This window comes from Kogia breviceps, chromosome 2 (genome assembly GCF_026419965.1).
Source record: "Kogia breviceps isolate mKogBre1 chromosome 2, mKogBre1 haplotype 1, whole genome shotgun sequence".
Classification (NCBI taxonomy): domain Eukaryota; kingdom Metazoa; phylum Chordata; class Mammalia; order Artiodactyla; family Physeteridae; genus Kogia; species Kogia breviceps.
The window spans coordinates 47646235-47673864 of NC_081311.1; the positions used below are offsets into that span (position 1 = coordinate 47646235).

Below are 27630 nucleotides of genomic sequence, written 5' to 3' on the forward strand. Positions count from 1 at the left end.
GATTCAAACCTATGTCTTCCAATAGCTAGTTAAAAGCAGTGGATTGAGGAACTTTCTCTCTTAGAAAAATGTAACCATAGTTATGAACATGGTTTGCAAACCATAAGGTGTCGCTCAGGTAGGCCATTAGGATTGTTTCGTTTTAAAGTCATAAATATTGCATTTCTTGGGTTGCACTTTAACAGTGATTCTTTGTATTCCCTGCCTTTTCTTGTGCACATTTTGTAGATGGCTTTTACTTTACTTGATGACCTCCAAGTAAAATAATCCCCAGTTCCCTCCCTTAGTCTCTCATTCAGTGAATGCCTGTTTGTTAACAAAGAGATGTGTGACTTGCCTCCTCATAAAGTGAAGCAGTAGAAAAAGCAATTGATGTATCCGTATTTCTGAAGCTGTCCCATGACCCAGGCAATGGGAAGAGGTGGGAGTCTGGAGGCGTCCTAGGGGCCCCCTAAGGCAGGCCACTGGCAGATGTGACAGCAGGAGCCCTGTTTTTCATCAGATGCATAAGGATATCATGGGGGGGGGTGTTGTTAGTAACCCAGACTCTGGGCTGCCCCACCCCCTGCCAAGAATCTGATTATTATATTTAGGAAGAGATAAAAGAATTTGCACTTCATCAGGGCTTTTGGTGTTTCTGGTGCAAGTGATCCAAGAACTGTTTGAAAATGCTATGGTACAAAACCCAAGACTATATATTTGGCAGGATTGTAGCATTTAAAAGTCCACACACACCTTGTGGCACAATCAGCATCTCTAAAACACTTTGTATAATTAATGATATTTTAAAATTCATGTGTAGCTACAGAATATCAGGGTTATTCTCGATCTAACTCTACACAAAATCTGTAGGCCAACATGCACTGTCTTCTCAACACAGAGAATTGGGTCCCTTCAGGAAGGCTGAATTGGAATTCTCACTGTGTATCCTGCCTCAGAGCAGCTGTGTCCAAAGTGCTCTTTCCCTGTGATTTTAGCAGCAGCAGCCGCAGCAGCATCTATGGGTTTTGCTTTTTTAACCCAGCCACAGCGTTGGCGAGGTCAGGGGTACAGTTGAAATTCCCCAGCGCCTGATCCTGGGCCTTTGCCCTTTTGTTCCTGGATGGGAGAGCTGCGGCAGGGCTTGAGGACGGATATCCATCCTCCTGGGTCTTAGCTTGGCCTGGCTGTGTGCCTGCAGCACAAAAAAAAACCATTGTCAGTCCTCTTGGTGAGATTCTGGAATGAGTTAAAATCCCTCAAGGCTATTGCTCAGGTATTTCTCCCTGAGCAAGATGTTATCACCGGCTGGATAAAAAAAAATTAGTAGAAGTACGAGGTTTTCTCAACATAACTGTGATCTAGGTATTTGTCGTTGCCCTGGAAATGTAGAGGACGGACATTGACCTTCTCGATTTAGTGGTCCAGGGGAAGTTGGGTTTCTTCCCTGTGCTGAGGAATGCTGGGGTCACTGGGTTTCAGAGCAGCTCTGAACACTCCAGCTGGCCTCAGGGTTGCCAGGCAAGAGGTGTGCAGGCTGCCTTTCACGGGGACCGCTCTGCCTGGCGTGGCCTGGCTTTCTGGGAGGGTGGGAGTTGGTGTGCAGACATTGTGCACCCCGTCTTGGCCTCCCTGCTGCGTGCACATCCCTCCAGCCTGCCGGCCCCACCATCTGCTTCAGGGAGGCCCCAGGCTGGGGGCAGCAGGGAGATAAATTTCTGCATGGCGGCTTGCAATTGAGTCCAACGAAGCAATGTCTTTGGAAGTCCAATGGCAGAAGACGAAACTGCAAGTGAATTTGGAGAATATAACAAGATTTTTAGAATTATCTTGAGTGTTCAGTGTTCTGTGGTATTTTAAAAGCTAAGCCCAGATTTGGTTAAGTGCAGGTGTTTTGTTCAATTTGAACCTGAAGGTTTGGGTTCAGCCTCCGGACAAGCATTGTTTGGCTGGGTCCGAGTTTGAAAACCTCTGGCCCACATTTATAATTAGAGAGGTGTTTATATAAAAGGTAAAGGAAAAGACGGAAGATAGGGCAACGTTGGGCCAGTATTCCAGCCTGAGAACGATGTCTGGAGCTGCACTGTGGCTGCCTGTGTCACCGGGGCAGAGCTTGGCTCTAGCCTGCTGGCAAAATGGATCCCTGGAGTGTTGGGAGTTTGTGACCCCGGCTCAAATGGCTCAGGGTTTAACCTTTGTTTTCAGAGAAAGGGGAGGTGGTTTTAGCATTCTGAGTAGATACAGCAGGGAGATTGCCTTTGTGCAGCAAAGGAATGATTGGCACAGAGGAAAAAGTCAGAACCTTGGGGTAGTGGCTGCTGCCCAATCCAGGGAAACTCAGGTGTTCTTCTTGAGTTTTTCCTCCTCCTACAAGGTGACACTTTTTAATGTTCTTGTGGCTTCAAGAATACAATAGAGCAGGCATGATCCATCCTAGGCCTGTGGGGACCCACATGCGGGCGGCTGGTGCCTGCTGGCCGGTGTCCACAGCCTGGAGGGCCTGTGTGCTTGGCAGCGTAGCTGAACTTTCCAGACAGGCCAGATGTTTTATGACTGCAGCTGTGGCTCCCTGTGGCGAGCCCCCTCTGTGCACGTTGAGGAGGCTGTGATCTGAAACCATCATGTGGGCCTCCTGGTGCCCCTTGCCTCCTGCCTGAGAGTGGGCCACAGATGTCTGCAGCATGCTTCTGGGGACACTTGTGGGAGAGTCTCACTGCGACCTTATTCCCCCTTTGGTTCCTGCAGTCCCCAAACCAAAGAAAGAGTTCTGATGAAGAGGGGAGCTCGTGGGTTAGGTTGCTTCGCTCCAGCAGTGCAGAAACTTTAGGAAGATAGTTCTTCTCTCCATCCCAAGACTGAAGCCAAATTGCTGTTGCCTTTTGGTCCCGGGGCCCGAATCTCTGGAATCCTTTTGAGGCAGATGCTGCGCCCACCAGCCCCCGTTCTGTCTGACCACATTGTTTCCCAGCCTCTGGTGCCAGAAATGGCTCTGCAGTCCTGTTCCCGGAATAGTTTGCTCAACAGTGTGTAGATCCAGGACTGGCCTTATGTTCTCTGTGTTCTCTCCTGTCCTGTATCCTGTCCTGAGTCCCAGTCTGTGACCTCTGCTCTGTTCCTTGGAATTTCTTGTTGTTTAAATGGAGGCCCAAGCCTGTCTCCTAACTGACCACTTGCAGAGTTCTCTACCGTATTAATTTGCAAGGCCCACACATCCGAGACACAGGCGTCTATTTAGAAAGGCAGTTTTGATCTCAGTTACAGGAGAGAGTTTTCTCTATTTCTATCTCAGTCTCCTCATACCCCATGGAGCTCCTCGACCCCTGTAACCTGGCTTTGTCCCTCCCATCACACTGAATGGGCTTTCCTCCAGGACTTTTCCAGTAGCTTCCTAGTGGGAAATCCCAATGGTGTTTTCCAGTAGCACATGATGCTGTTAGAGAATCTTTCTTACAGCATTCTACCCTCTTGGCTTCTAGAGCTCTCACTGGGTCCTCCTCGGCTCCTGTGACTGGCTCCTGCTCCCTTTGTAGGATACTCTTTCTCGTTCCCACCACCTGCCCTGTTCCCTAAATATTAGTGCAAGTGCTCCCTTCACCTGCAACCTTGTCCTATTGTGTTTTCTACTTCGTTTATTTTTAGTCCAGGCTTCTAAGTTGCCTTGTAAGAAACCTACTCGAGCTAGCTTAAGTGAATATGCTGGCTGAACCTGAGACCAAGGGAGGCGCTCCAGGGGCAGGGACATCCCCAGGCCTCCCAGGGGAACCCGAGATGTCTGGCTCCATCCCATTCCCCCTCCTTCCCTCCCCTTGACCACAGCCTTACCTGCTTCTCCAGGCTCGCCGTGGAAGCCAGCCATCCCAGTAGGCTTACTGCTTGCTTTTTCAGCTTAAGCACTTAATCAGCTGCTTCTCTAGGTCCCAAGTGCATTCTTGCTGACTCAGCAATTCCACTTCTAGGAACTTTAATCTTGAGAACACAGTGTGAGAGACTCATTAAGGTTTAAGATTGTGAATACTCATCATAGAATCATTTATTATAGGGGAGTTCGGAACACTTTGAGTAGCCAATGATAAGATATTAAGTCTCATGATGATGTATTAATACCACAAACTTTTATCATAGTTTTCAAAATTAAAATCACTTTTTGAAGAGAGCATAATGAGAAAATGAAATTTAAATAAAAAGAAAGATATAAAATAGTATGATCTTAATTTAAAAATTATACATATACATCATAAAGTACAGCAGTAGTTAACTCAAAGTGATGGATAGCTGATGACTTTTTTTCCTCTCTCTATTTTTATTCTCTCTCTGTATTTTTGCATTTTCTGTGTTACTTTAACTACAACTCACCACAGAGGTCCAGTCCTCTGGGAATCCCCTCCGAACCTCCCCAACCGGGATGGGTCCCTCTTCTGCGTGTTTCTGGTTCTGGACCAGGTACCATGCAGCCCTATGGTTCAGGTACCATGCAGCCCTCTGATTTCTTGACGAGAAGACCTTTGGATGTTCATCATTATATTTCTTGTATCTAAAAGCAGGCTGAATATGTCTGTTGGCTAAAGAAATTTGTCAGCAGAGAAGCATTTTTGCTAAGTTCAAACATTTACTAAGTTCAAATATCTGCAGCCTTTTGCTTCATAGAGGATTAAAATAATGATTCTAGCTTCCCTTTTGCTTTCTGAGCAGTTCGGGCATTTTATCAATCGGATTGGTGACAAAGTTGATCACTGGAGTTTAAGAAATGCATGTATATTGTTATGGTCTGAATGTTAGTGTCCCCTAAAATTCATATGTTGAAATCCTAACCCATAATGTGATGGTATCAGGAGGTAGGGCCTTTGGGAGGTGATTAGGTAACGAGCGTGGAGCCCTCATGAATGGGATTAGTGTCCTTATAAGAAGGGATCCTTGAGAGCTTGCTTGCTTGCTCTCTGTTCTCCTCCACATGAGAATACCAAGAGAAGAGGTCTCCAAACCAGGAATAGAGAGTCCTTACCAGACACTGCACCTGCCAGTGCCTTGATCTTGGACTTCCTAGTCTCTAGAACTGTGAGATATAAATGATTGTTGTCTAAGTCACCCAGTCTATGGTATTGTGTTATAGCAGCCTAAACTAAGATATACATGAACATGATTGAATCATTGGAATGTAAAACAAACTTATTTTGAGATAATTGTAGATTAACATACGTTTCTAATAAGTAATGAAGAGAGATTCCTTGTACCAGTTGGCACCCTTTTATCCAATTTCTCCCAATGGTTTCATCTTGCAAAACTGTAGTATAACATTGCAACCAGGATATTGACATTGATATAGCCGAGATACAGAACATTCCCATCACTACAAGGGTACCTGATAGCAAGACCCATTTTTCTCCCATCAGTTCCCTCCTTAACCACTGGCAACCACTAATCTGTTCTTCATTTCTATCATTTTGTCGTTCCAAAAACGTTGTATAATTTGGGGGGATTTTTTTTCCACTCAATATAATGCTTTGTGCAATAGTTCATTCCCTTCTATTGCTGAGAAGTGTTTCATGGTGTGGACGGACCACAGTTTGTTTACCCATTCACACACTGAAGGACGTCTGGGCTGTTTCCAGTTTTGGGTTATTATGAATAAAATTGCTACAAACATACACATACAGGTTTTTGTATGAACTTAAGTTTTCATTTCTCTGGACAAATGCCCCAGAGAGCAGTTGGTGAATTGCATGATAGTCGTAGGTGTAACTTTTAAGAAACTGCCAAACTGTTTTTCCAGAGCGGCCGTACCATTTTACATTCTCACCAGCAGTGTCTTATCTGTATCTTTGTCAGCATTTGGTATTGTCCTAGTTTTTATTTTGGCTGTTCTGATAGGTATTATCCCAATATACGGGATATCTCATTCTTCATATGGGTATTTACAGAGCAAAGTTTTAAGTTTTGAGGAAATCTAATTTTTCGAATTTATCAAGTTTTCCTTATATGGATGGTGTTTTTGGTGTCAAGTCTAAAAATGCTCTGCTTAGTCCTAGATCTCAAAGATTTTTCTTCTATGTTTTTTCCAGAAGTTTTCTTGTTTCTATTTTACATTTAGGCTTAAGTTCATTGAGTTCATTTTGAGTTGAGTTTTGATAATGTGTGAAGCTTTTTATCTGGAGCATCTCCGGTGGTGTGGCCTGTCCCGCCAATCACCTGCGTGTCCCTGCCTTTCAGACCTCTACGTGTATGCTGTGCTCGTGTGCTGTGTGGGGATTCTCAGCGTTTTGCTCTTCACTCTGACCATCATCTGGCAGTCTGTGTTTAGCAAGAGGAAATCCAGAGGTAAGAGAACAGATAAAGTCATGTCTGGCGTGGGAGCACAACCAAACCACAGACGGGCGGAAGATGTCGGGCAAAGTATCACTTTGGTTGAACGATGCATCCTGAGTCAGGGATTATTTACCTGTGACTGGTAAGCAGTGTGAGTGAGGAGATGTGTCTACCTCAGACTCTGCTAAAATCAGCTGTGGCCACTGTTGACATCATTTCAGTGATGATGTCATCCCTTTTCTCGAATCCCTTCCTTCCGTGGTTTCTGAGGGCCCTTCCCTCTCTCTTCCCTCCCGGAAGAGGCTGTGGAGTCAGATGACCCTGGGTTTGATTCTGGCTCTGCCGCCTAAGGCTGAGTTTTTAGACACATTCCTTAACCACTCTGAACTTTGGTTTCCTCAGTTATTAAATGACATGGGATGGACACCACGTTCCTCAGATTGAATGCTGTTGTGTGTTCATAATTTAATTACAGTAGCTGACACTGTGCCTGGCAGGCAGCTGGGACTGGAAAGGCACCCCTTCCCTTCTCTTCCTGTCCAGTCTGAGTGTTCCCTTCCTTCTGTCTCCTTTCTTGGTGGTGTCCCTGTCCCCTGGGTTCTGTCCTTAGCCCCTTCTTGCTTTACTCTTTCTTCCTTAGTGATTACAGTTCTCATGACTCTGACTCTTGTCTCCCTATGAATGCTGCCTGATTTCTCTCTCTAGTCCCCGCCTCTCACCAAACCTCCAGGTCGCGTTTCCACCAGCTCCTGTTTCCTCTGAAATACCCTCCCTGTGCACCCCGACTTCAGAATTTCTGAAACAGAAGGGGACCCTGCGGCTCCCAGAGATGATCTGGGTAAGAGCTGGGCTCTGGAATTAGAATAACTCTGGTTCAAATGGCGACTCTTCACCTACCAGCTGATGACTTACTTACCTGACGTGCCTTCTCCCTCTAAATAACAGGGAAAATACCAGTATACCAGTCTCAGAGGATTGTTGTGAGGATTAAGTTGAAAAAAAAAACCCCACAAATAAAACCCTTTACCCATTCCAGCTCCTTGTAAGTGTCCTGCATTTATGATGACATATGGTTATACTTATATATAATAATTATTACTATTAGGCCAAGGTCATAAAGCTGGGAAGTATTAGATTTGGTGGTCATGGCGTAGGGGGACAATTAAACAGGGAAACTGAGCAGAGTTTCCAGAGGGGACTCTCCCCAGAGGTGCAGTCAGGGCTAAAGGAATCTGGGAGGGAGGGAGAGAAAGGCATTTAGGGACCAGCACCTGGGCCATGCTGCTTCCACCCTAGAGCTTAGGGGACAAGGGGAGAAGAGGTTTCTGGAACTTTTGAGAGCTGCAGCTGTGGGAGAATTGTCACCAATAAGAGCCTTAGAAGAGGGACTCAGGCAGTGCCAAACCAGGCCGCAGCAGGGAGGGAGCCAGGAGCCTACCTTCCTCAGCCCCTCCCTGCCCCCTGCCTTCAGGTGTCCCTCGGCTGCTTTCCTTTGGTCCTACCACCCAGACTGGAAGCCAGAGCACGTGCACAGAGGTCAGCCTCCAAGGCCCGAGCAGGGTGGAGAACGGATGGGGAGCTGGACGGGTGCGCAGAGCCATGCAGCACTGGAAGCAGAGCCAGAGCTCTAGCCAGATCCTTCTTCCGCAGCCCGTGCCCTGCCCACCATGCTCTGTGTCTCTGTGCTGCACTCTGAGAGCCTCCCACCATGCCTGCGCACACCTCATCCACGGTGCCCGAGCTTCTCTCCTGTTCCAAAGACTTGATGGCTTTGATGAGCTCGTGGCACATGTTGCACACGTGCAAATGTATTTGCCTCCCTCCAGGAGGATGGTGTGTAAGACAGGGACCATGCATCTGACCCATTCTCCTTGGAATTCGGCTCATGACAGCTGCTCAACAAATGGTGGGCAAATGGCTTTGGTTCCCAGCTGCTTTCTTCCCCAGCTGTTGGAGTTTGGATGCCACACTGGCAGTCTCCAAGCCTGTTTTGCTCGAAAGGCACCTCTGCCTGGGCTCAGGGGCATGATAGAGAAATCTGCCTGGAGTGCAGGCCCTGTTAGGCCGTGGGGAGGAACAGGGAAACAAAGCAACGTAGGCAGTTCAGGAGAAGTCCTTCTCCTCCAAAGCCAACAAGGCAGACTGGGACATAAGCTCCAGGCTTCCCACGGAGCCACTGAAAACCCAGATCTTAGCTGCCCTCGTGCCCCTGGGAGTGGGCTCCAGATGGCCTCGTGTGTGCCTGTGCACAGCGTCCGAAGCCCTATGAGCTGTCAGGAGCCTTGCCTGAGCACCTGCTGTGGGCCAGACCCCTTGCTGGGCCCTCCACATTCTCATGAGTCCTCCCCACCAGCCCGAATGACAGCCCATATTGCTCCCATTTGACAGAGGACACAGCTGGGGAGCTTGATCAAGTCCTGAGACAAGGGAGTGGCAGAGCCCGAGCCCAGCCCGATCCTCAGCCTCTGTGTTTCTGTTCAAGAAAACCTCAGCCACCTGGGGGCTGACGTTGCCGAGGAATTTTCCTTCAGCCTTCAATGCGCTTGTTGCTGAGGTCCTCCCCAGACAGCAGTTCACGGCTCCCGCGGCTCCTTGGGGGCTTGGCATCTGTCTGGTACAACCGCTGCCCGCAGGCTGGCATCCTGTATCCCTGGCAGGACTGTGCATGTTAGGCCTGACGTTAGCCCTCACCTGGACCTGGGAGGCTTAGAGCAGCACTGCCCAAACCTTCAGGAACAGGCTGCTCACCTGGGAACCTGCTCCAATGCAGGTTCTGATTCAGAGCGTAAGGGCAGCCCTGACAGTCTGCATTTCTAATGAGAAGTGCAGGCAGTGCCACCCTGATGATGGGAGGCCTCACTTTGAGTAGCAAGGCCTTAGAACCAGTTCTTCTTCACTCTAGCCTACTCAGCACTTCTCTTTACAATGAATATATTGAAATGATCCCATTACTATCTTGAAATGAAACTCATAGATAAACTATGCTCCCTGGATGCACAAAAATCAAATCAGGCCCAGACCCCCTTGTTATATAGACGGTTTCTGGGTTTCCTATGCAAGTGTGTGTTTGTTGGTCCTTCTGCATCCTCATGCCTGCGTGGGAGCCACAGAGCACCCAGGTTTGCAGGCTGCTCACACACACATGGGAAGCAGAGGACAGCCTGGCACCCGCTCTCCCGCTTGCTCAGCAAGATCTGTGTGAAAAGAGGATGTCAGAGTAGCTGTCTCTGCTCCTGATGTGATCTCCCGCTGGGCCCCTGAGATATGCACACCCCATCCTGGAAGCCAGGGGACCTGAGGGCCAGTCCCCTTCTCTCTCACCTTCCTGCTGCCCTGCCCTCACCCTGTCCTCCTAGGGCGCTCATTGTTCATAGAGCTGGAGTTAATTGCACCACGTGTGACTTACTTTCTACTTTCCTCTGAGCTGTGAGTCTCCATCCCTAATCTTTGTGAGTGCCGGGGTGCCCGGAATTGCATCCCAGGGCCTCTGCAGCTCCGAGTCACCCTGGAATGCACCAATCCTGGTGGCGTTACTCTAGTGGGTTTTCAAGCACACTGGTTTCAAAGGCCTTTGCTTCTTCCGGAATGAGTCCATACCTGCTGCTTTGGTGTGGCCCCAACAATCCCTCAACCTTCCATGTTTGAGCTTCTAAAAGGACAGCTTTGAAGGCACACACAACCAGAGGGACAGGGGTCTAGCCCCTTTGTCTCGGCTCCCATGTTTGTCATGACTGTGTTTAGCTTGCACTCAATGTGCTAAAACCCTGGCTCCAAAGCCAGGCTCCCCATGGCTTGCTAGGCACCTACATCTGCCTGCCACAAACTGGCTCTCCGCTTGCTTCCCCGTGGTGATGGGATCGAAGGGCCTGTGATCTTTTCTCCCAGATGTACAAGAAAGAGGGAGCTGGGGTGCTGCCTCCCACTCACAGCTCCGCTTAGTGGAGGGAGGAGGCTGCCAGGTACGGAATGGGGTGGCTGTGGACAAGGTGTCCCTGGGACCTTGGGGAGGATGAAGGGCTCACCAGCCTGGCATCAGAGACACTCGGACACTGGGACACCCCAGCATGAGCTCTCCCCTCCAAACACTTCTGAGACGCAGGCTTGGTCATCAGAGCGTGTGGGAAGGCTCGGTGAGCTCTCCTGGGCCCACTGCCCCATCAGAAGGGAGCCCGTCTCCCTGAATGGGTGCTTGGAAGCCTCCCCAGTAGCTTCATGAATAGAGCGCTGGACCTAGGGCCTGGATTCAAGCTCTTTTACTTGTAAAGCAGGTCTTCTCAGGCCACAGATAAACATTCTGAGCCCCAGGTGTCCTCACTGTGAAATGGGGATAAAAGTTACTCTTACCTCACAGGGCCCTGGGGACACTTTTCCCGGTGCCGTGGCTGCCAGTCCTGGGCCTGGGCAGCTCCAGGGGCCACCTTCTTCTGTGTGTGGTCCACCTCTCCGGGTGGCATCCCTCCATCGTAGTCATGGTGACCGTGGCTCAGCCCTCCCGACAGCTACGGCAAATACAACCCCCCTGTGCGCTGTCCCGAGTAGAAATACAAGGTGGGCTGCGCATGTAGTTGGACATTTTTTTTTTTAGTAGTCACATTTAAAAAGTAAAAAGATAACCGGTGACGTTAATTTTAATCCATTTTATTAAGCCCAATATATCTGAAATACCATTTCAACCAGCATCATCATAAAGATTCTGAAAGAGATATTTTATATTCCTTTTTTCATATGAAGGCTGAAATCCAGCAGCTCTTCTCAGACCCCAGATAAACATCTTGAGCCCTTAAGATTTCACAGTTCCAGCACATCATATTCTGGACCAGTTACATTTCCCGTACTTGACAGCCACCCCAGCTCACGACTACCATACAGGACAGCATGACTCTAGATAGAGAGCTTTATGCACTGGTGCTTTCACTGAATGGCTGTGGCCCTAAAACGCTCTTTGTACCAAGACAACAGGAGGTAGAAAACTTGGTTCTCCTCCTCAGCTTTCCACCCGGTGACTGAGGGAGACGGCTTTGCCTGTCCTTGAAACCGTGCAGGCCTGGAAATGTGGTCGAGGCAGGGCTGCTTCCTGGAGGGGCTGGCTCTTGAGCTTGGCGTGGCGGAAGCACCCTGATGCTCAGAGGAAACGGCTGGGGTAGGAAGAGGGCATCCCAGTCCTGACCCTCCTTCCAGAGAGAGGCAGATGGTGCTTTTCCAGGCTGCAGGGCTCCTGCCTGTGCCGGGGCGGGAGGAGGCTGGGAGAGCACTGTGCAAATGCACCGGGCCCTGTGCAGGGGATGCCACTGTGCTCACCGTGCGTGCAGACTGCTCTGTGAACGGAGCAGGACTATCCACAGGACCTATCTCAGAGTCTCTGCAAGGTCTGGGGTTCTGAAGAAGGTGCAGGCAAGTTGGGGGGCAATGAGCGGGAAGGTCAGCCGTACCTCAGAGGCCCTAACGCTGCTACAGAGCGTGATAGGATGGAGGGCATGGCTGCCTCCACCCCAAATTAACCATAGTTGGGTAGGTAGTGGTGACAGGGACAGTCCCAGGTGGCAGTGATGGCCTCCAGCCTGGACATGTCATCTGGGAGGTTTGGCCATGCGGTGGCGTCTGGGTGCAGTGTGGCCCCAGGCTACGAGGCAGAGGAAGGGTGGCTCAGGACCTCGTACTCACAGATGTCTTCCTATCAGAAGAGGTGAGAAAAACAGCCCTTTCTTTTAGAGTCCTCAAAGTCCTGAAGATCACAAGTCACCACTTAAAAAACACCGTGTCCCGAGTTTTCATTTCTTTGTAGGTTGGTTGCCTTGCGTGGAGCGGGAGCCTTTGTGTCAAGTGCCCTGGGTGCCAGGCTGTGGCCTGTGGTGGAGACTGGCTCCGGGATCACCCTTCATTGCTTTTCTTCTCTTCCTGCTCTCACTTCCCCACTCTCCAGTGGGTTTCTTAGGATCACCTCCCACATAGACTCTGCATTTGAATCCCTGTCTTACAGGCTCTGCTTCTGGGAACCCCTAGTTAAGACAGGTGACACAGTTATGTAATCAGCAGTGATTATGCTATGCATATTCAAGGGAGATTCCGGCAAGGTCTATTTCTCAGATGCCCATAATTCTTCCCCTTGGTTCCCAGGATCACTTTTGGCCCCTGGGCTGTCCCTCTTCATTAAAGGGACATCAGCCCTGCATTCACTGGGCTGAGACCTCATAAGCTTCAGTTGGCAAGTGCTGGCCGAGGTGCACGTCCTGTGCCTGGCACTGACTCTCCTCGCCAGGCTCCTGGCCCTTCTGAGTTAGACCCCCACCCCCATGGCCAATTACTAAAGAGCCTCCCAGCTGCTCTCCTGCTCCCTGGCTTCCTGATCTGTAGGCTGCCCGCCTTACTGCCCCTGGACCGGACTTCCCCAAACAGGTCAGAGCACGGGGTTCTCTAGGGCCCAGTCCTGGCTCTGCCCTGCTCCAGCCCTGGCACAGGGGACCAGCCGTTTATCCAGGACACTACTTTTTTCATCTGTAGGAGCCCTAATACCAGCCGCCCAGTTCCTCTGAGAATGGTGTGGAGTAGTTACAAGAGGGCTCTGGAGTCAGGCTGCCCAGTTTTTTTTTTTTTGTGGTACGTGGGCCTCTCACTGTTGTGGCCTCTCCCATTGCGAGGCACAGGCTCCGGACGCGCAGGCTCAGCGGCCATGGCTCACGGGCCCAGCCGCTCCGCGGCATGTGGGATCTTCCCAGACCGGGGCACGAACCCGTATCCCCTGCATCAGCAGGCGGATTCTCAACCACTGCGCCACCAGGGAAGCCCAGGCTGCCCAGTTTTGTCCCTTCGCAGGTGTGTTTGCTCGGGCTGCCATAGCAAAGCTTATAGATGGCCGTTGTTTCCCTGTGTCTTCACATGGTTTTCCCTCTGTGCATGTCTGTATCCCTAATCTCTTCTCATAAGGACACCAGCCCACCCTAATGACCTCATTTTAACTTACTCACTCCTTAGGCCCTATCTCCAAATGCAGTCATATTTTGAGGTATTGGCCTTTAGGGCTTCAACATATGAATTTGGGAGGGGGTACAGCTCAGCCCATAATATTAGCTGTGTGACCTTGGGCAAGGCCGTTAACCTCTCTGTGCCTCAGTGTCCTCCACTGTAAAATAGGTATGATGACAAAGTTATTGTGAAGATTGAATTAGAGTACAAAGTTGTGGTCTTCAAACATTTTTGTTTGCATAGCCCCTAAAATCATTTAAAAATTATGCATCATTGAACATTTTTTATTTTTGACATCTAAACTTTTTAATCATAAATATAAATTGTTGTAAAGGATGTAATTTCCAAGGCAAATATTGACATCTTAAAAAGAAATGGTTAAATCTTTCCTTTACATCTAAGTATCATGAATTTAACTACATCTGTTGATTTAAAAAGACTCCATAAACAAACTTTAGCTGTTAGAAATTTTATATTGTCCCTTCTTCTCTTTGAATTTTTATCTTCAATCCACTTCCCCCACAAAATTTTATCCTATTTTAATACATTTTTATTTTGAAAGTTCTTTTTTGATAACTGATTATATTTCTCTATAAAATAGTTTGTGTATAAAAATTTAAATTAAGATTTAAAAAAATTTCCTTATTCCACAAGTCTCTAGGTGCTAAATTTTTTTCCTGGATTGAGTTATTAGTAAATACTGCACAATTAGTAAAGATTTAGAAATGAATATAAAATTAATCAAAACTACATAAATACAAGTTTAGATAAATAATAATCATAAGAAGTAAAATTTTTGTTGGAAATGTATATTTATTGAAATAGATTTTTATTTTTAATTCCTATATTCTTGTATGAATTTGTAATAGAATTCAGCATCACTTCTATTCCTATATTTTTAAGAGATGTTAGCTCTGAAATACCTCATTCAATATAAAAAGAGGCAGGAATGGATGAAGTTTCCTTATAACACTCAGTACTTTAAATTGCTTCTGAGTTTTATGTCAAAAGTCACAATAATCTATCATCAAAAATGATTTTAATACTCTACCAGCTGATGACTGGATTAGGTCATATTTCAATCCTTGTTGAAAGCAAAGTATTGGAAAGCTTTCCTCTAGTGAAAAGTTTATTTGCCCAGTCATTGCTTTCTCAACACTGACACTAATATTTTAAAACATTTATTGATTCATTGGGGCCATTGATGTGCCCACTGGCTTTTACCCCCAGGACAGGTCGCTGTAGTACAAGTCAGGATGCGTAAGAGGTATGCCTTGATTTTATGAAGTAGAAAGAGTGATGTAACAGGGAGGGACGGAAAGGAATATAGCCAGACCTCAGGCAAGTTCCAGGGGAATGAATTCTAAGGAAAGAATACCATGGGAGGTGAGTATCCAGAAACAGATGTCCTTAAAAATGTTCTTCCTAAGAGTGCCCAGGGGTATGCAAACCCCAGACTAAAGACCACTGATCTATATAATAAACTTAGAATAGTGCCAGGAACATATGAAGTGTTCAGGAAGTAGGAACTATGGTTTTATTATTCTTGCATCTATAAATTATCCAGCACATAGTAGGTATTAAGTAAATGGAATGCAGAAAGACTTCAGGTACTATTAGGGGGTTGGACAAGACAAACCAAAAAAACCCCTCTAAAGCTGATTCTGTCATTCCGGTTTGGAGCCTGCATCGGTCACTTGCATCACAGATCACTTCAAGTGTAGGAGCTTAAAACAACAACTGTTCTATTTGCTCACAATTCTGCAGGTCAGCAAGTTGACCTAGGCTCAGCTGAGCAGTTCTTCTGGCCTCAGCTGGATCACTCATGCAGCTGCAGCCCGCTAGCGGGTCAGCTGGGGCCTTGCTCCTTCGGCGCCTCAGCTGGGATGACTAGTGTCTGTTTCATGTGGTCTCATCTTCCAGTAGGCTAGCCAGGCTTCTTCATGTGATAGCAGAAGAGTTCCTTGCAATGAGAGAGAAAGAGAGAGAGAGAGAGAGAGAGAGAGAGAGAGAGAGAGAGAGAGAGAGAGAGAACTCACAAACCTCAGAGCACAGGGCCTTTTATGCTTCTGCTTGTGACTCACTGGCTAATATTTCATTGGCCAAAGCACATCATGTGGCCAAGCTCAGAGTCAGTGTGGGATGGAGTTACACAAGGATGTGGATAGATATATTAATGTGTGATCCACTGGGGCCATTGATGTAACACTCTACTACACAACTCCACACAACTCTGTGGCTGTTTCAGCTTTACTTCTATTTGAGGTGAACTCAACGATGAGCTTAGATTGGACACTTGTTAGAATAACTGCCTAGGTATTCTTATTTTTCCTCTGTAGCTAGAACACGGTTTTTCTGAAGGATACCTACTATGGAGGATGTCATTGCCAAAAAAAAAAAAAAAAAAAAAAAAAGGCTGTTTTTTTCCCAGGACCTCCTCTTAGTCCTGGAAGAGCTTTGATCAGAGAATTAAAACCCATTTTATAGACAGGAGCACCTAAATGGAGAAAAGTTGCCCCAAGAAGGCTTTCTTATGACTAAGGCAGAGCTCAGAAGTTGGGTGACTCTGTAACTCTAGGTTAGAACCCAATTCAACCTGGCTTGGCAAAAAAAATGAATTTTGGGGGCTATGTAACCAGGAAGTCTGAGGTGTATGGCTTCATGCCTGGCTTGATCCAGGTATGGAACAATATCAAGTCACTGTGATGTCTTTGCCATGGCTCTGTTGTACTCATCCAAAGAGAAGTATAATAGCCCTGAGAGGGGGTTTGTGCCAACGTTTGGGCAATATCTGGCTGCCTACATTTCCTATGAATTCCTGGAGAATATATATCTAAAGTAGCATTTATTTACCATCTTCTATTTCTTTTTCCTTTCACAGTGAGACACTATTTGGTGAAATGCCCTCAGAACAGGTAGGAATATTTTCTTCTTGTTTTCAAGTAAAACTCTTTGCTATTTTACTTTCTTTTGATATTACCAAGAAATGGTTAAATTCATATCTTTACCTTAACGTCTGCATATTAGTTCAAAAATTGGCCTAAAATGTGTGCTCTGCATGCACGTGCGTGTTTCCAGATTTCATGTTCTGCCTATCACCCTGGGAGGGGCCAGCAAACATGTGGCTCATGCTGGCCCAACATACATGCTGGAGGAGGCTTGACACCTGCTCTTGAATGACAGTTCCCCTGTTTAGGAAGGAGCTGGCAGGTGGACTGAACCACTTTGATGCCTTCTGACCACAAACACTCCTGATCCCCTTCCACCAACGCCTGCTTGTCCTATGTCCTACTCTATAGAATGTGTCCATTAGTGATACATGTGCTAAGATGCTAGCTTTTTAGCTGATGGGACACACCTCACAGGTAACAATAGTTATGGAGTTATGGTAGATATTGCAAACTCATAGTATTTAAAAATTTGAGACTTCTGGTCCAGACAGGATGGATTAGATCAATTTCTCTCTGCTCTTCCCTGCTAATAAGCATGACTATCAATTCTGGAAATAATATAAGAGACAGACAAAGGAGGACTCTGAAAGATAGTAAGAAGAAAATGATGAAAGACAAAGGCAAAGAGAAATATCTTAAAAGCAACCAGAGAGAAACAATGCATTACCTACAGGGAAACAAATTTGAATGATAGTGCAGTTTTCATCTGAATTCGTGGAGGGCAGAAAGAAGCAGCCAATTTTTCAAATACTGCAAGAAAATAACTGTCACTCACAAATTCTGTATTCAGCAAAACTATCCTTTAGGAATGAAGGGGATATAAAGACATTCTCAGATGAAGGGAAACGAAAAGAATTTTTAGTTTCACTATCAGGCCTACTTTAAAAGAATGGCTAAAAGAAATTCTTGAAATAAAAGGAAATATCTTGATGCATTAGGAAGGAAGAAGGAAGAATTGAAAGAGCAGAAATATGGGTGCATAAGTAGACTATTCATGAGTTTAATATTTGATGATTGAAACAAAAAATTATAAAACCATCTGATACTCAAGAAGAGCATTATGATATGTAAAAATGAGGAGGGTAAGTGACCTAAATAGAAATGAGATTTCCACACTTTACTTCAAGTGATAGAACATTTTTACCAGTGGGCTGTGTTGTCACATGTGTGTATTGCAATGCTCAAAGCAATTATTAAAGAATTATGAAAAATACATTCAAAAGTAGTATAGAATAATAAAGACAGAATCCTAAAATATGTTCAAGTAACATAAAGAAACAGAGGGATGAGAACCACAGAAAACAGACAGAAAGCAAATAATAAAATGGCAGACTTAATTGCTGACGTACTATTATCTTAAATGTAAGTGGTTTAAATACATCAGATGACAGAGGCTGACAGAGAGGATTTAAAAAAAAAAAAAACATGACCTAAATATATGCTCTTTACAAGGAACTCATTTCAAACACAGTGACATAGGAAGATTGAAATAGAAGGATGGAAAAAGATATACCATGCAAACATTACCAAAAAATTCAAGAGTGGGCATACTAATACATGATAAAATAGACTTCAGAGCAAAGAAACTTGCTAGAGATAAAGAGGGACATTAAATAATGATAAAAGGGTCAATCCACCAGGAAGGCAAAGATCCTAAATGTGTACATATCAAATAGTAGAACCACAAAATGCCTAAGCAAAAACTGAAAGAGCTGAAAGAAGAAATAGATAAGTCCACAATGATAATTGGCAGCTTCAACATCCCCTCTCAGCAGTAGATACACCAACTAGATAGAGAATTAGCAAAGATTTTGAAGATCTAAACAACATAGTCACCCAAGAGGACCAAACTGATATGTATCAAACACTCCAACCACCATTAGCAGAACACATTTTTTTCCATCCCCCATGCAATATTCACCATAAGATATGGTTTGTTTTAGACCAAATCCTGGGTTATAAAACAAATCCCAACAACTTTAAAATTATTAAAATCTTATAAAATGTGTTCTCTGACTACGGTGGAATCAAACCATAAAGCAGAAATAAAGAAAATCTCTAACCATGTGGAAATTAAACAACACACTTTAAAAAAAAATCCATGGGTCAAAGAGGAAGTCTAGAAGGAAATAAAAAATACATAGGATTGACCAAAAATGAGAATAAACATAACAGAATATGTGATATGCAGCTAAAGCTGTGCTAACAGTGAAATTTATAGTATTAAACGCTTACATTAGAAGAGAGGAAAGTCCTCCAGTCAACATTCTGAGGTCTCATCTCAGGAAATTAGGAAAAGAGCAAAATAAACCTGAAGCAAACAGAAGGAAGGAGATAATAAAGATCAAAGCAGGAACTGATGAAATTGAGAACAGCAATGTGATAGAGAAAATCAATGAAACAAAAAACTGTTTCTTAGGAAACCTTCGGGAAAAAATCGGTAACGTGTACATAGGATCTCTCTGCTTTATTTCTTATGACTGTATGTGAATGTACATTTACCTCTGTTAAAGTTTCAATTAAAAATTGTATTTGATATCTCTGGGGGATCCTTTTTACAGTCCCAACAGTCCCTATACTTGACTGCTTTGTGTTCCTGCTATTGAGTTTGGGATCCTCAGAAATCCTGTTACTCATATCAAAATGCAAAGTTATTTTATTGAGAGCTTACTCTCTACCAGGTACTGTTCTAGGAGCTTGGGAAGCAGCAGTGAAGTAAAGAGACAGAAATCCCTGCCTTCGTGAGTGCAAATGTATATGTACATGTCCCCAGGAGAGATGTCTGAGTATGGTTGAGTGAGGTGGATTAGCAAGTCCTCTCCCCCCAAAAGCAACTATAAATCTTAACAAAATTGACAAAAGTAACCATCTTAGCACTTTGGAAAGGCCAGAGGTACATATTAACCTGAGAGGCTTTTCTACTTGGAAAAACTGCTGAACTGCTGAGAGGAACAGTGGTACTCTGTGGAGTTTTGGCCTTGGGCTGCTCTGATATTCTTCCCTCCCAGCTTGGCTGATGAGGAGATTCTTTTAAGGCGGGAAGTGCTGGGAGGACCATCAGCCTTTCTATTGTGGTAGAAGAGGGCTCACTTGACTTGGAGCAGTGTGCAAAGCCCACATTCAGCAGTGTTGGCAGTGGAAGTGGCAGTCTTAGCGGTATTGAGCAGGGAGGCCCAGTGGTTCTTCTAGCCTGAGGTTTGGGTCACAGTTGGGTCAAGCATATCTCTGGCTGAGACAACATGCATATGCAGAGGAGAATGGAGGGCACCCAAAGGATAGAAAAAGATACACCATGCAAGCAGTAACAATAAGAGAGGTGGTAGCTAAGTTAATAAGACATACTTTAAGACAAGAAATATTACTAGAGACAAAGAAAGAAGTTTTATAATTATAAAAGATCAACATACCAGGATAATTTAACACATTATATGGACCAAACAACAGAGCCTCAACATACATGAAGCAAAAACAGAAAATTAAGAGAAGAAATTTACCAATTATTCTAGAGTAATAGCTGGAAATTTCAATGCTCTACTCTCAATAATTGATAGAATACTGAGAGAGAAAATCAACCAGGACACAGAAGATGAAGCAGTTTTACCTGACAAATAAGAATGCTTTACCCAGTGACTGCATAATGTATTCATTTCAAGTTTATTTGGCACATTCTCCAGGATAGGCCATGTGCTAGGCCATAAAACAAATCTTTATAAAATTAGTATTTTATTTATGTAAGAAATCATATGAAGTCTGTTCTCTGACCACAACAGAATTAAATAGAAGTTAGTGGCAGAAAGAAATCTGGGAAATTCCTAAATGTTTTGAATTTCAAACAACATACTTTTAAATAATATGTGGGTCAAAGAAGAAATGAAAAGAAAAATTAGAAAATATTTTGAATTAAATAAAAATGAAAACACAGCATATCAAAACTTATAGGATGCAGCTAAAGTAGTGCTTAGAGAAAAATTTATGGCCTTTAAATGCCTATATCAGACAAGAAGAAGGGTCTAAAATCAATACAAGCTTTCACCATAAGAAACTAGAAAAAGAAGGGTAAGTGAAATCCAAAGGAAGCAGAAGAAAGGTTACAATAGAGATTAGAACAGAATCAATGGCATGGAAAACACTTACACACACACACACACACACACACACACACACACACACACACACAAAGAAGTATCTATGAAACCAAAAGTTGGTTCTTTGAAAAGATCAATGGACTTGACAAACCTTAAGTTAGACTGTCCATGAAAATAAAAAAGAGAGAAAGAAAATAACCAATTACCAAAATTAGGAAAGGAAAAAGGAATCACTACAAAGGAAAAAGGAATCACAAACACTACAAAAATTAAAAGGTTATAATCCTGATAATCCAGGTTTATTCTAACAAATTAGACAACATAAATGAAATGGAAAAATTCCTAGAAAAACACAAATTTCCAAAACTGATTTACAAAGAAAGCTATAGTCTGAATAAACCTATAAATTGTTAGCTAAAAACTTTCCAGCCATGAAAAGCCTAGGCCCACCTTGCTTTACTGGTGAAGCATACCAAGTATTAAAGGAAAATAAGAATACCAACCCCTCACAAAGTCTTTCCAAAAAGTTGAGAAAGCATAGTCTTTTCAACAAATGATGCTAGGACAAAATATATAAAGAACACTTACAACTCAATAATAACATGATAAATAACACAATTAAAAATGGATAAAGAAGATATACAGATGGCCAACAGGCACATGAAAATATTCTCAGCATCATTAATCATCAGAGAAATGCAAATTAAACCACAATGAGATATCATCTCATACCTGTCAGAATGGCTAGAATCAAAAATAACACAAATAACAAATGTTGGCAAGGATGTAGAGAGAAGGGAACCCTCATACACTGTTGGTGGGAAGATAAGTCGGTATAGCCACTGTGGAAAACAGTGTGGAGGTTTCTCAAAAAACTAAAAATAGAACTACCACATGACCCAGCAATTCCACTCCTGGGTATATATTCGAAAAAAACAAAAACACTAATTTGAAAAGATACATGCACCCCTATGTTCATAACAGCACTATTTATGATTGCCAAGATACGGAAGCAACCTAAGTGTCCATCAACAGATGAGTGGATAAAGAAGATGTGATATATATGTACAATGGAATACTACTCAGCCATAAAAAAGAATGAAATTTTGCCATTTGCAGCAACATGGATGGACTTGGAGGGTATTATGCTAAGTGAAACAAGCCACACAGAGAAAGACAAATACTGTGTGATATCACTTATATGTGAAATCTAAAAAAACAGTAAATATAATAAAAAAGGAACAGACTCACAGATATAGAGAACAAACTACTAGTTACCAGTGGGGAGAGGGAAGGGGATTAAGAGGTACAAATTGCTATGTATAAAATAAATAAGGTACAAGGATATATGGTGCAACACAGGGAATATAGCCAGTATTTTATAATAACTATAAATGGAATATAACCTTAAAAAATTGTGAATCACTGTGTCATACACCTGCAACTTACATAATATTGTACAGCAACTATACCTCAATTTAAAAAAATGGACAAAAAAGACTTGAATAGATATTTCCCTAAAGAAGATACATAAATGGCTCGCAAGTTCATGAAAATATGTTCAATATGATTAGTCATTAGAGAAGTGTGAATAAAACCAAAATGTGGTGCCACTAAACACCCACTACAATGGCTATCATAAAAAAGATAGACAGTTTCAAGTGTTTTTCATGTTGTGGTGAAACTGGAACCCTGTACATTGCTGGTGGGAATGTAAAATGGTATAGCCATTTTGGAGAAACAATTTGGTGATTTCTTAAAACATTAAACATAGACTTAACCATATGACCCAGCAGTTTCACTGGTAGGAATCTACCCAGGAGAATGAAAACATATGTCCACACAAATACATGCATGCAGCTTTTCATAAATGCTTTATTCATAATCACCAGAAGCTGGAAACAGTCTAAATATATCCATCAACTGGTGAATGGATAAACAAAATTTAGTAATTCATTCACTGAAATACGAGTAAGAAACGGCTGATCTATGCTACCACAGGGGTGAACCTCAAAAACATTGTACTAAGTCAGCTAAGCCAGATGCAAAAAATTACATATTGTGTGATTCCGCTTATTTGAAATGTCCAGAAAAGGTAAATTTATAGTCAGAAAATAGATTAGTAGTTGCTTAGGGCTGAGGGTGGGAATAGGGATTAACTATAAATAACTATTTATTTATAGTTTTCGGGGGTGATAGGGATGTTCTAAAACTGTATTGCGATGAAGGTTGCACAATTTTATAAATCTGCGAAAATTATTGAATTGTACACTTATGATCAGTGAATTTTATGGGGAGTAAATTATGCTTCAATAAAGCTATTTGTTTCTTTTTTAAAGCATATGCCCCGAAAAGGCTCCAAGGACTGGCATTTCAGGCGTGGGGGAAGGTTATGGCTCAGGTGATCAGAGGCTGTGGAGGGACCAGCCTGCCAGTGTTTCTCAGGATTTGCATGCTGTGACCTAGCATCTGGCCTTACATTCTTAGCAAGCAGTGTGGGAGTTTGGGCTCCCCTTCCTTCCATTCCCTGGCCTTCCCCTTCAGTTGCACCTATTCAGAGCTGGTGCTAAGGCTGGGAGTACAGCGAAGATGTCACCCCAGCCTGGTGGGCATTAGAGTTTGGTCTCCCCCAGCCCCGCGATGCCTGCCAGAGGTCAGAGATGACCACAGAGTCCCGCTTATATGCTGCCCCCTCTACCCACTGGTGCTGTCAGTGAAACTGGTTGGGCGCCTGAGTTGAGCGCTCCCTGTTGGCGTATCTCCTGTTGGGCCAGCCTACAGATCTGCCTCTGGAAAAGCCTGCCTCTTCTAGTCCACTGCACCCCAGGACCCTGCTGGGGCCAGGCCTGCCCCCATGAACCTGATAGCGGGTGCCCTTCTGACTTGCATTCATCTTTCTGTTAGAACCTCATGCTGATTTGACCTAATGCAGCCCATTCCCAGCCATGGGGCCTCACTTGTGAACTGGTCAATCCTTGCCATTTTAACTGGCCTTGACCTGAATTGTTCTCTGCCTCTGCAGCCCAGGCATTTTTTTGTTCCGTCCCTGTTGTGCCAGAGGGCTCCCAGATCCAGGCTCCTTCGTCTGTGCTATGGCAGTGGACAGCCGGGCCCCGGAGTCTCAAGCTATGATCGGGACAAATGTCCTTCTCTGTCCTCTGACCACTTCCTCCTACAGGAGAATGGGCAGAGAGCACAGGACCAGGGCAAGATGCCAGGAACAGAAACCCTCAGGCAGGGGAGAGACCCTTAGGAAGAGGCCACATGCTGGCACTGAGGCTGTGGTCGCTGAGACAGGGACCTTGCCAAGTGACTGGGGCAGAACCTGGGGACTCTAGGAACTTCCATGACTTATTGAGAGAAGCTCAAACAGAAGGAAAACAAGTCTTATCTAAAATATGTGTCATCCTTGATGTCGGAAGTTGCCATTTCCTGGGAGGGGCGGCCTTGACCTTTGGGGCTGGGGGACGGTTCCTTTCTTTTTCTTTTTTTTAAATGTTACCTTTATTATACACTTAGTTCCCAAGTACCTGTTCTCTTCCATTTATTTATCCATTTCAAATCCCATACTGTTTTTTTTTTTTCCCTGTAAGCGGGCTTCTCACTGCTGTGGTCTCTCCCGTTGCGGAGCACAGGCTCCGGATGCACAGGCCCAGCGGCCATGGCTCACGGGCCCAGCCGCTCCGCGGCATGTGGGATCCTCCCGGACTGGGGCACGAACCCGTATCCCCTGCATCGGCAGGCGGACTCTCAACCACTGCGCCACCAGGGAAGCCTGGGATGGTTCCTTTCTGATGGCAGAGTGCTCTCTCCCAGAGCAGAGACCCAGGCCTTAGTGAGCTTCTCAGGATTCTGCAAGATTTTAAGTGTGCCCTCCCTGGGGAAAGCAGCCCTGAGAGCAGCTCAACTGGTAGGTATGAAACTGTACCCCAGAGTCCCGGAAAATCAGATTTTAGTTGAAATGCCACCAATTTCATAGAGTTATAAAGTGTTTTCATACCATGATACCTCCTCAGTGCACTCAGGTGCCTTTCTTCAAGCTCAAGAAAATTGTCAAGAGGGTATATGGGGGCACCTAAAAGGTGATTCCCAGCCAGTATGTTTCCTGACCTTTTGCTTGACCTCTTCTTATGGGTTTGAGATAATAAATTTTTGCAAATGGGAGAAATTAAAATGGACATTGTGTCACCTGTGCTGATGCAGTTACAGCTGAAGTTGTGTAAGCTTTCTTCATGTTTTCTGGTGCATACACTTTCTCAAGGATAAAGAGTCAGGGCCACAGACTATTTACATGTTGGATAAATTACAGGCACAGTTTTACTGTACTTTGTGAGCTTAGTTTAAAGCATTTTTCAGTCCTTTCTGAACCATCAGAGATTTTTAAACATACTCCCACAGTCGAAGTATGGGATTTAATAAGTGATTTTTTTCAGGATTTAGAGTGAAGGCAGAGATGTGATTTCCAAGAGAATATGAAGATATATGCTCAAAACTGAGATATGTAACTACTTGCTTCATTTGTATAATATTGAATAATAGCAGTGTTATAAAACATTTATTCCTTCTGTGAAAGGCAATCTGCTGTGATGGTTAAAGATTCCGTGGCCAGGCTGCCTGAGTTCACATTTGGGCTCTGCCACTGATTGCTGTGTGCCTTTAGCTAATTTTTCAACCTCTCTGATAAAATGAGGGCAATAGTAGTCCTAGCATATAGTGTGTTGGGAGGATTTCATGAGTTAGTCTGTACAAAGTGCTTCCAACAGGTAAATGGTGAGCTCTATGCAAATGGTTCTGTTATTATTCCATCAGTACTTACGATTGATTCTTCTGTAAACTTGTAAGGCCCATAGAACAAGGATGAAATAACATACAGCCCATGCCTTGAGGTCTGCCTCTAGTGGGAGACTCAGAGAAACAAGACCGTGGCAGCACCTGTGGGACTCCCACGGTGCTGTCACAGACACCCAGAGGAGGTCCTCTTAACCCTGTCCCAGGGGTTGGTGGGTGGTAGGGAAGGCTTCCTGGGGGTGAAATCTGGGCCAAGTCTTGAAGGGTGAGTTAGAGCATTACAGGAGAAGAGGGTTGGGGGAGGGCAGTGCACAGAACCGGGGAGAGAAAGCACAGCGGATGAAAGGGTTTAGTCCATTTAGGTGAGGAACCCTGGAGATTCAGGGCAGAGCAGCAGGGAGGTGAGGCTGGAGTTGGTGGCAGGGCCAGATGCCAGGGGATGGCAGTAGTCATAGTAATAACAATAACGGAGCCACACTGTTATTAAATGCCATGCCTTGGCACAGTGCTAAGCATGGGACACACACCATCTTCTCTCCACCTCACAACAACCCCATGAGTGGGTGCTGTGATTATCTCCATCCTACAGATGAGAAACCAATACAAAAAGTATCGATGTTGGTGAGGTCTCCTGGCCAGTGAGAGGAGGAACAGCGAGGGCTGCCAACTCAGGCCACCTGGCTCCAGGGCGCACACATTAGCACAGGTGTGCTGGGAAGCTTGGATCTGATTGTGAGAGCTTCTGTGTTGGCATTCACACAAATGAGCAAGAAGTAGATGCTGCAGAAATGTTAGGGCGATGGAAGGAGAAGCGGGAAGGGTTTGGCTATCGATGCTGGGGATGGCTGCAGCTTTCCTGCATCCCTTGACTTTGAAAAGTGCACCCCTCTGGTCATAGGCATCGATTTGTGAGTGTCTGAGCCTCTGTCTGCATTCAGCTGAGCAAGCAAGGGGGCGAGGGCAGGGACGGCAGACTTGGGTGTGTGTCTCCTGACCTTCCTCCTTCATCCCTGACATCACTGCTGTGCAGTCTTACCCTCGCCCCACCCCAGGGCTCAGGCTCAGCTCCCTCCTTCCAGAGCCCTAGGCAGAGAGGCAGGCATGAGGAGGACAGGCCCGTGCGATGGGACCTGGTTGTTATTCCTGGAATAACGTGACAAACATCCACCTGGTTTTAATGTCAGTTTGAGCTGTGCCACTCAGCAGCTTGGTGACGTTGGACCAATCACTCAGCTTCTCTGGGAATATTTCACCCTCCACAAAATGGGCACAAACCTGCCTTTGTCCCTATGGCTCAGGGTCGTCTTGAGGATTCAGTGAGATAATACCGGCTGTGGACTAATTCCTCATAATTGCTCACAGAGTGCCTGTGTACCTCTGCAGCTGAGCACTTTATGGGATTTACTTCTAATCCTCATAAAAACCCTGCAAGGTACAAATTAATCTCCCCAGATTAAGAACATGAATAAAACCGCCAACTCTTAGATGAAGAGCTAGCCCTCTGTACTATTTACGGACCTTTTGATTCCAGGTAACAGAAAAGCCAGCTCAGATGGTCTTACCCAGGAAGGGACTTCGCTGGCTCACCTGACCGGGGATGCTGCAGTGGGTGGGCCCTGCTCCGGGGGGCACAGGGTCCTTAGGGCAGTGGCTTCTGCTCCCAGCCCTTCTCTGGGCAGTGCTGCCTCCAGGCTTTGATGTGTCCTCAGGCCAGGCCAGCTCCCCTTGGGAAGGGAACGGTGGCAGCACGGGCTTTCACCCCTGGACTCATGAAGGAGTCATCTTGCTTCCTAATGAGCAAACACAACTGAGCTCACTGTTACCGGACCAACCTGAACCAAGCACTAAGGCCAGAGGATAAAACTGTGCCGAGCAGGGGGTGGGGGTCAGTGCTGCCCAAACGTGTGCCTTCAGCCCTAGGGAGCAGGAAGTGGATGCTAGGCGGGTAACCCCAGTGACCTCTCCTTGCTTTTATTCTTCAGACCCAAGACCAATACTACATAGAACTGCTAAATTTTGGGTGGCCCAAAAGATTCGTTCGGTTTTTTTCTGTAAGATGGCTCTAGTAGCACTTAGTTTTCTTTAACTTCATTCGAAACAATTTTGTTAGATCGTATGTGACAGCTGTCATATCAGCATGCATTTTAAAAAAGATATCAAAATTGGTGAATTTTTTGTATAGCCTTTTTAATGTTGAAGTTGGAAGAAAAAAAGCAACATTTTCGGCATATTATGCTTTATTATTTCAAGAAAGGTTAAAACGCAACCAAAACGCACAAAAAGATTTGTGCAGTATATGGAGAAGGTGCTGTGACTGCTCGAACATGTCAAAAGTGGTTTGTGAAGTTTCGTGCTGGAGATTTCTCACTGGACGATGCTCCACGGTCAGGTAGACCAGCTGAAGTTGATAGCCATCAAATCGAAACAATAATTAAGAACAATCAACATTATACCACGTGGGAGACAGCCGACGTACTCAAAATATCCAAATCAAGGGTTGAAAATCATTTGCACCAGCTTGGTTATGTGAATCGCTTTGATGTTTGGGTTCCACGTAAGTTAAGGGA

The 27630-nt window shown here is 45.0% G+C and overlaps 1 protein-coding gene across 1 annotated transcript in view; it reads left to right on the forward strand.

The window, feature by feature from the left end:
• The window catches only part of VSTM4 (V-set and transmembrane domain containing 4), an 86539-nt gene that overhangs the window by 22459 nt on the left and 36450 nt on the right, over positions 1-27630 (forward strand). The window contains exons 4-5 of the mRNA XM_059051528.2: positions 6184-6291; positions 16121-16154. Coding sequence (XP_058907511.1) covers positions 6184-6291; positions 16121-16154 — 142 coding nt within the window. The remainder of the gene's footprint in view (positions 1-6183; positions 6292-16120; positions 16155-27630) is intronic.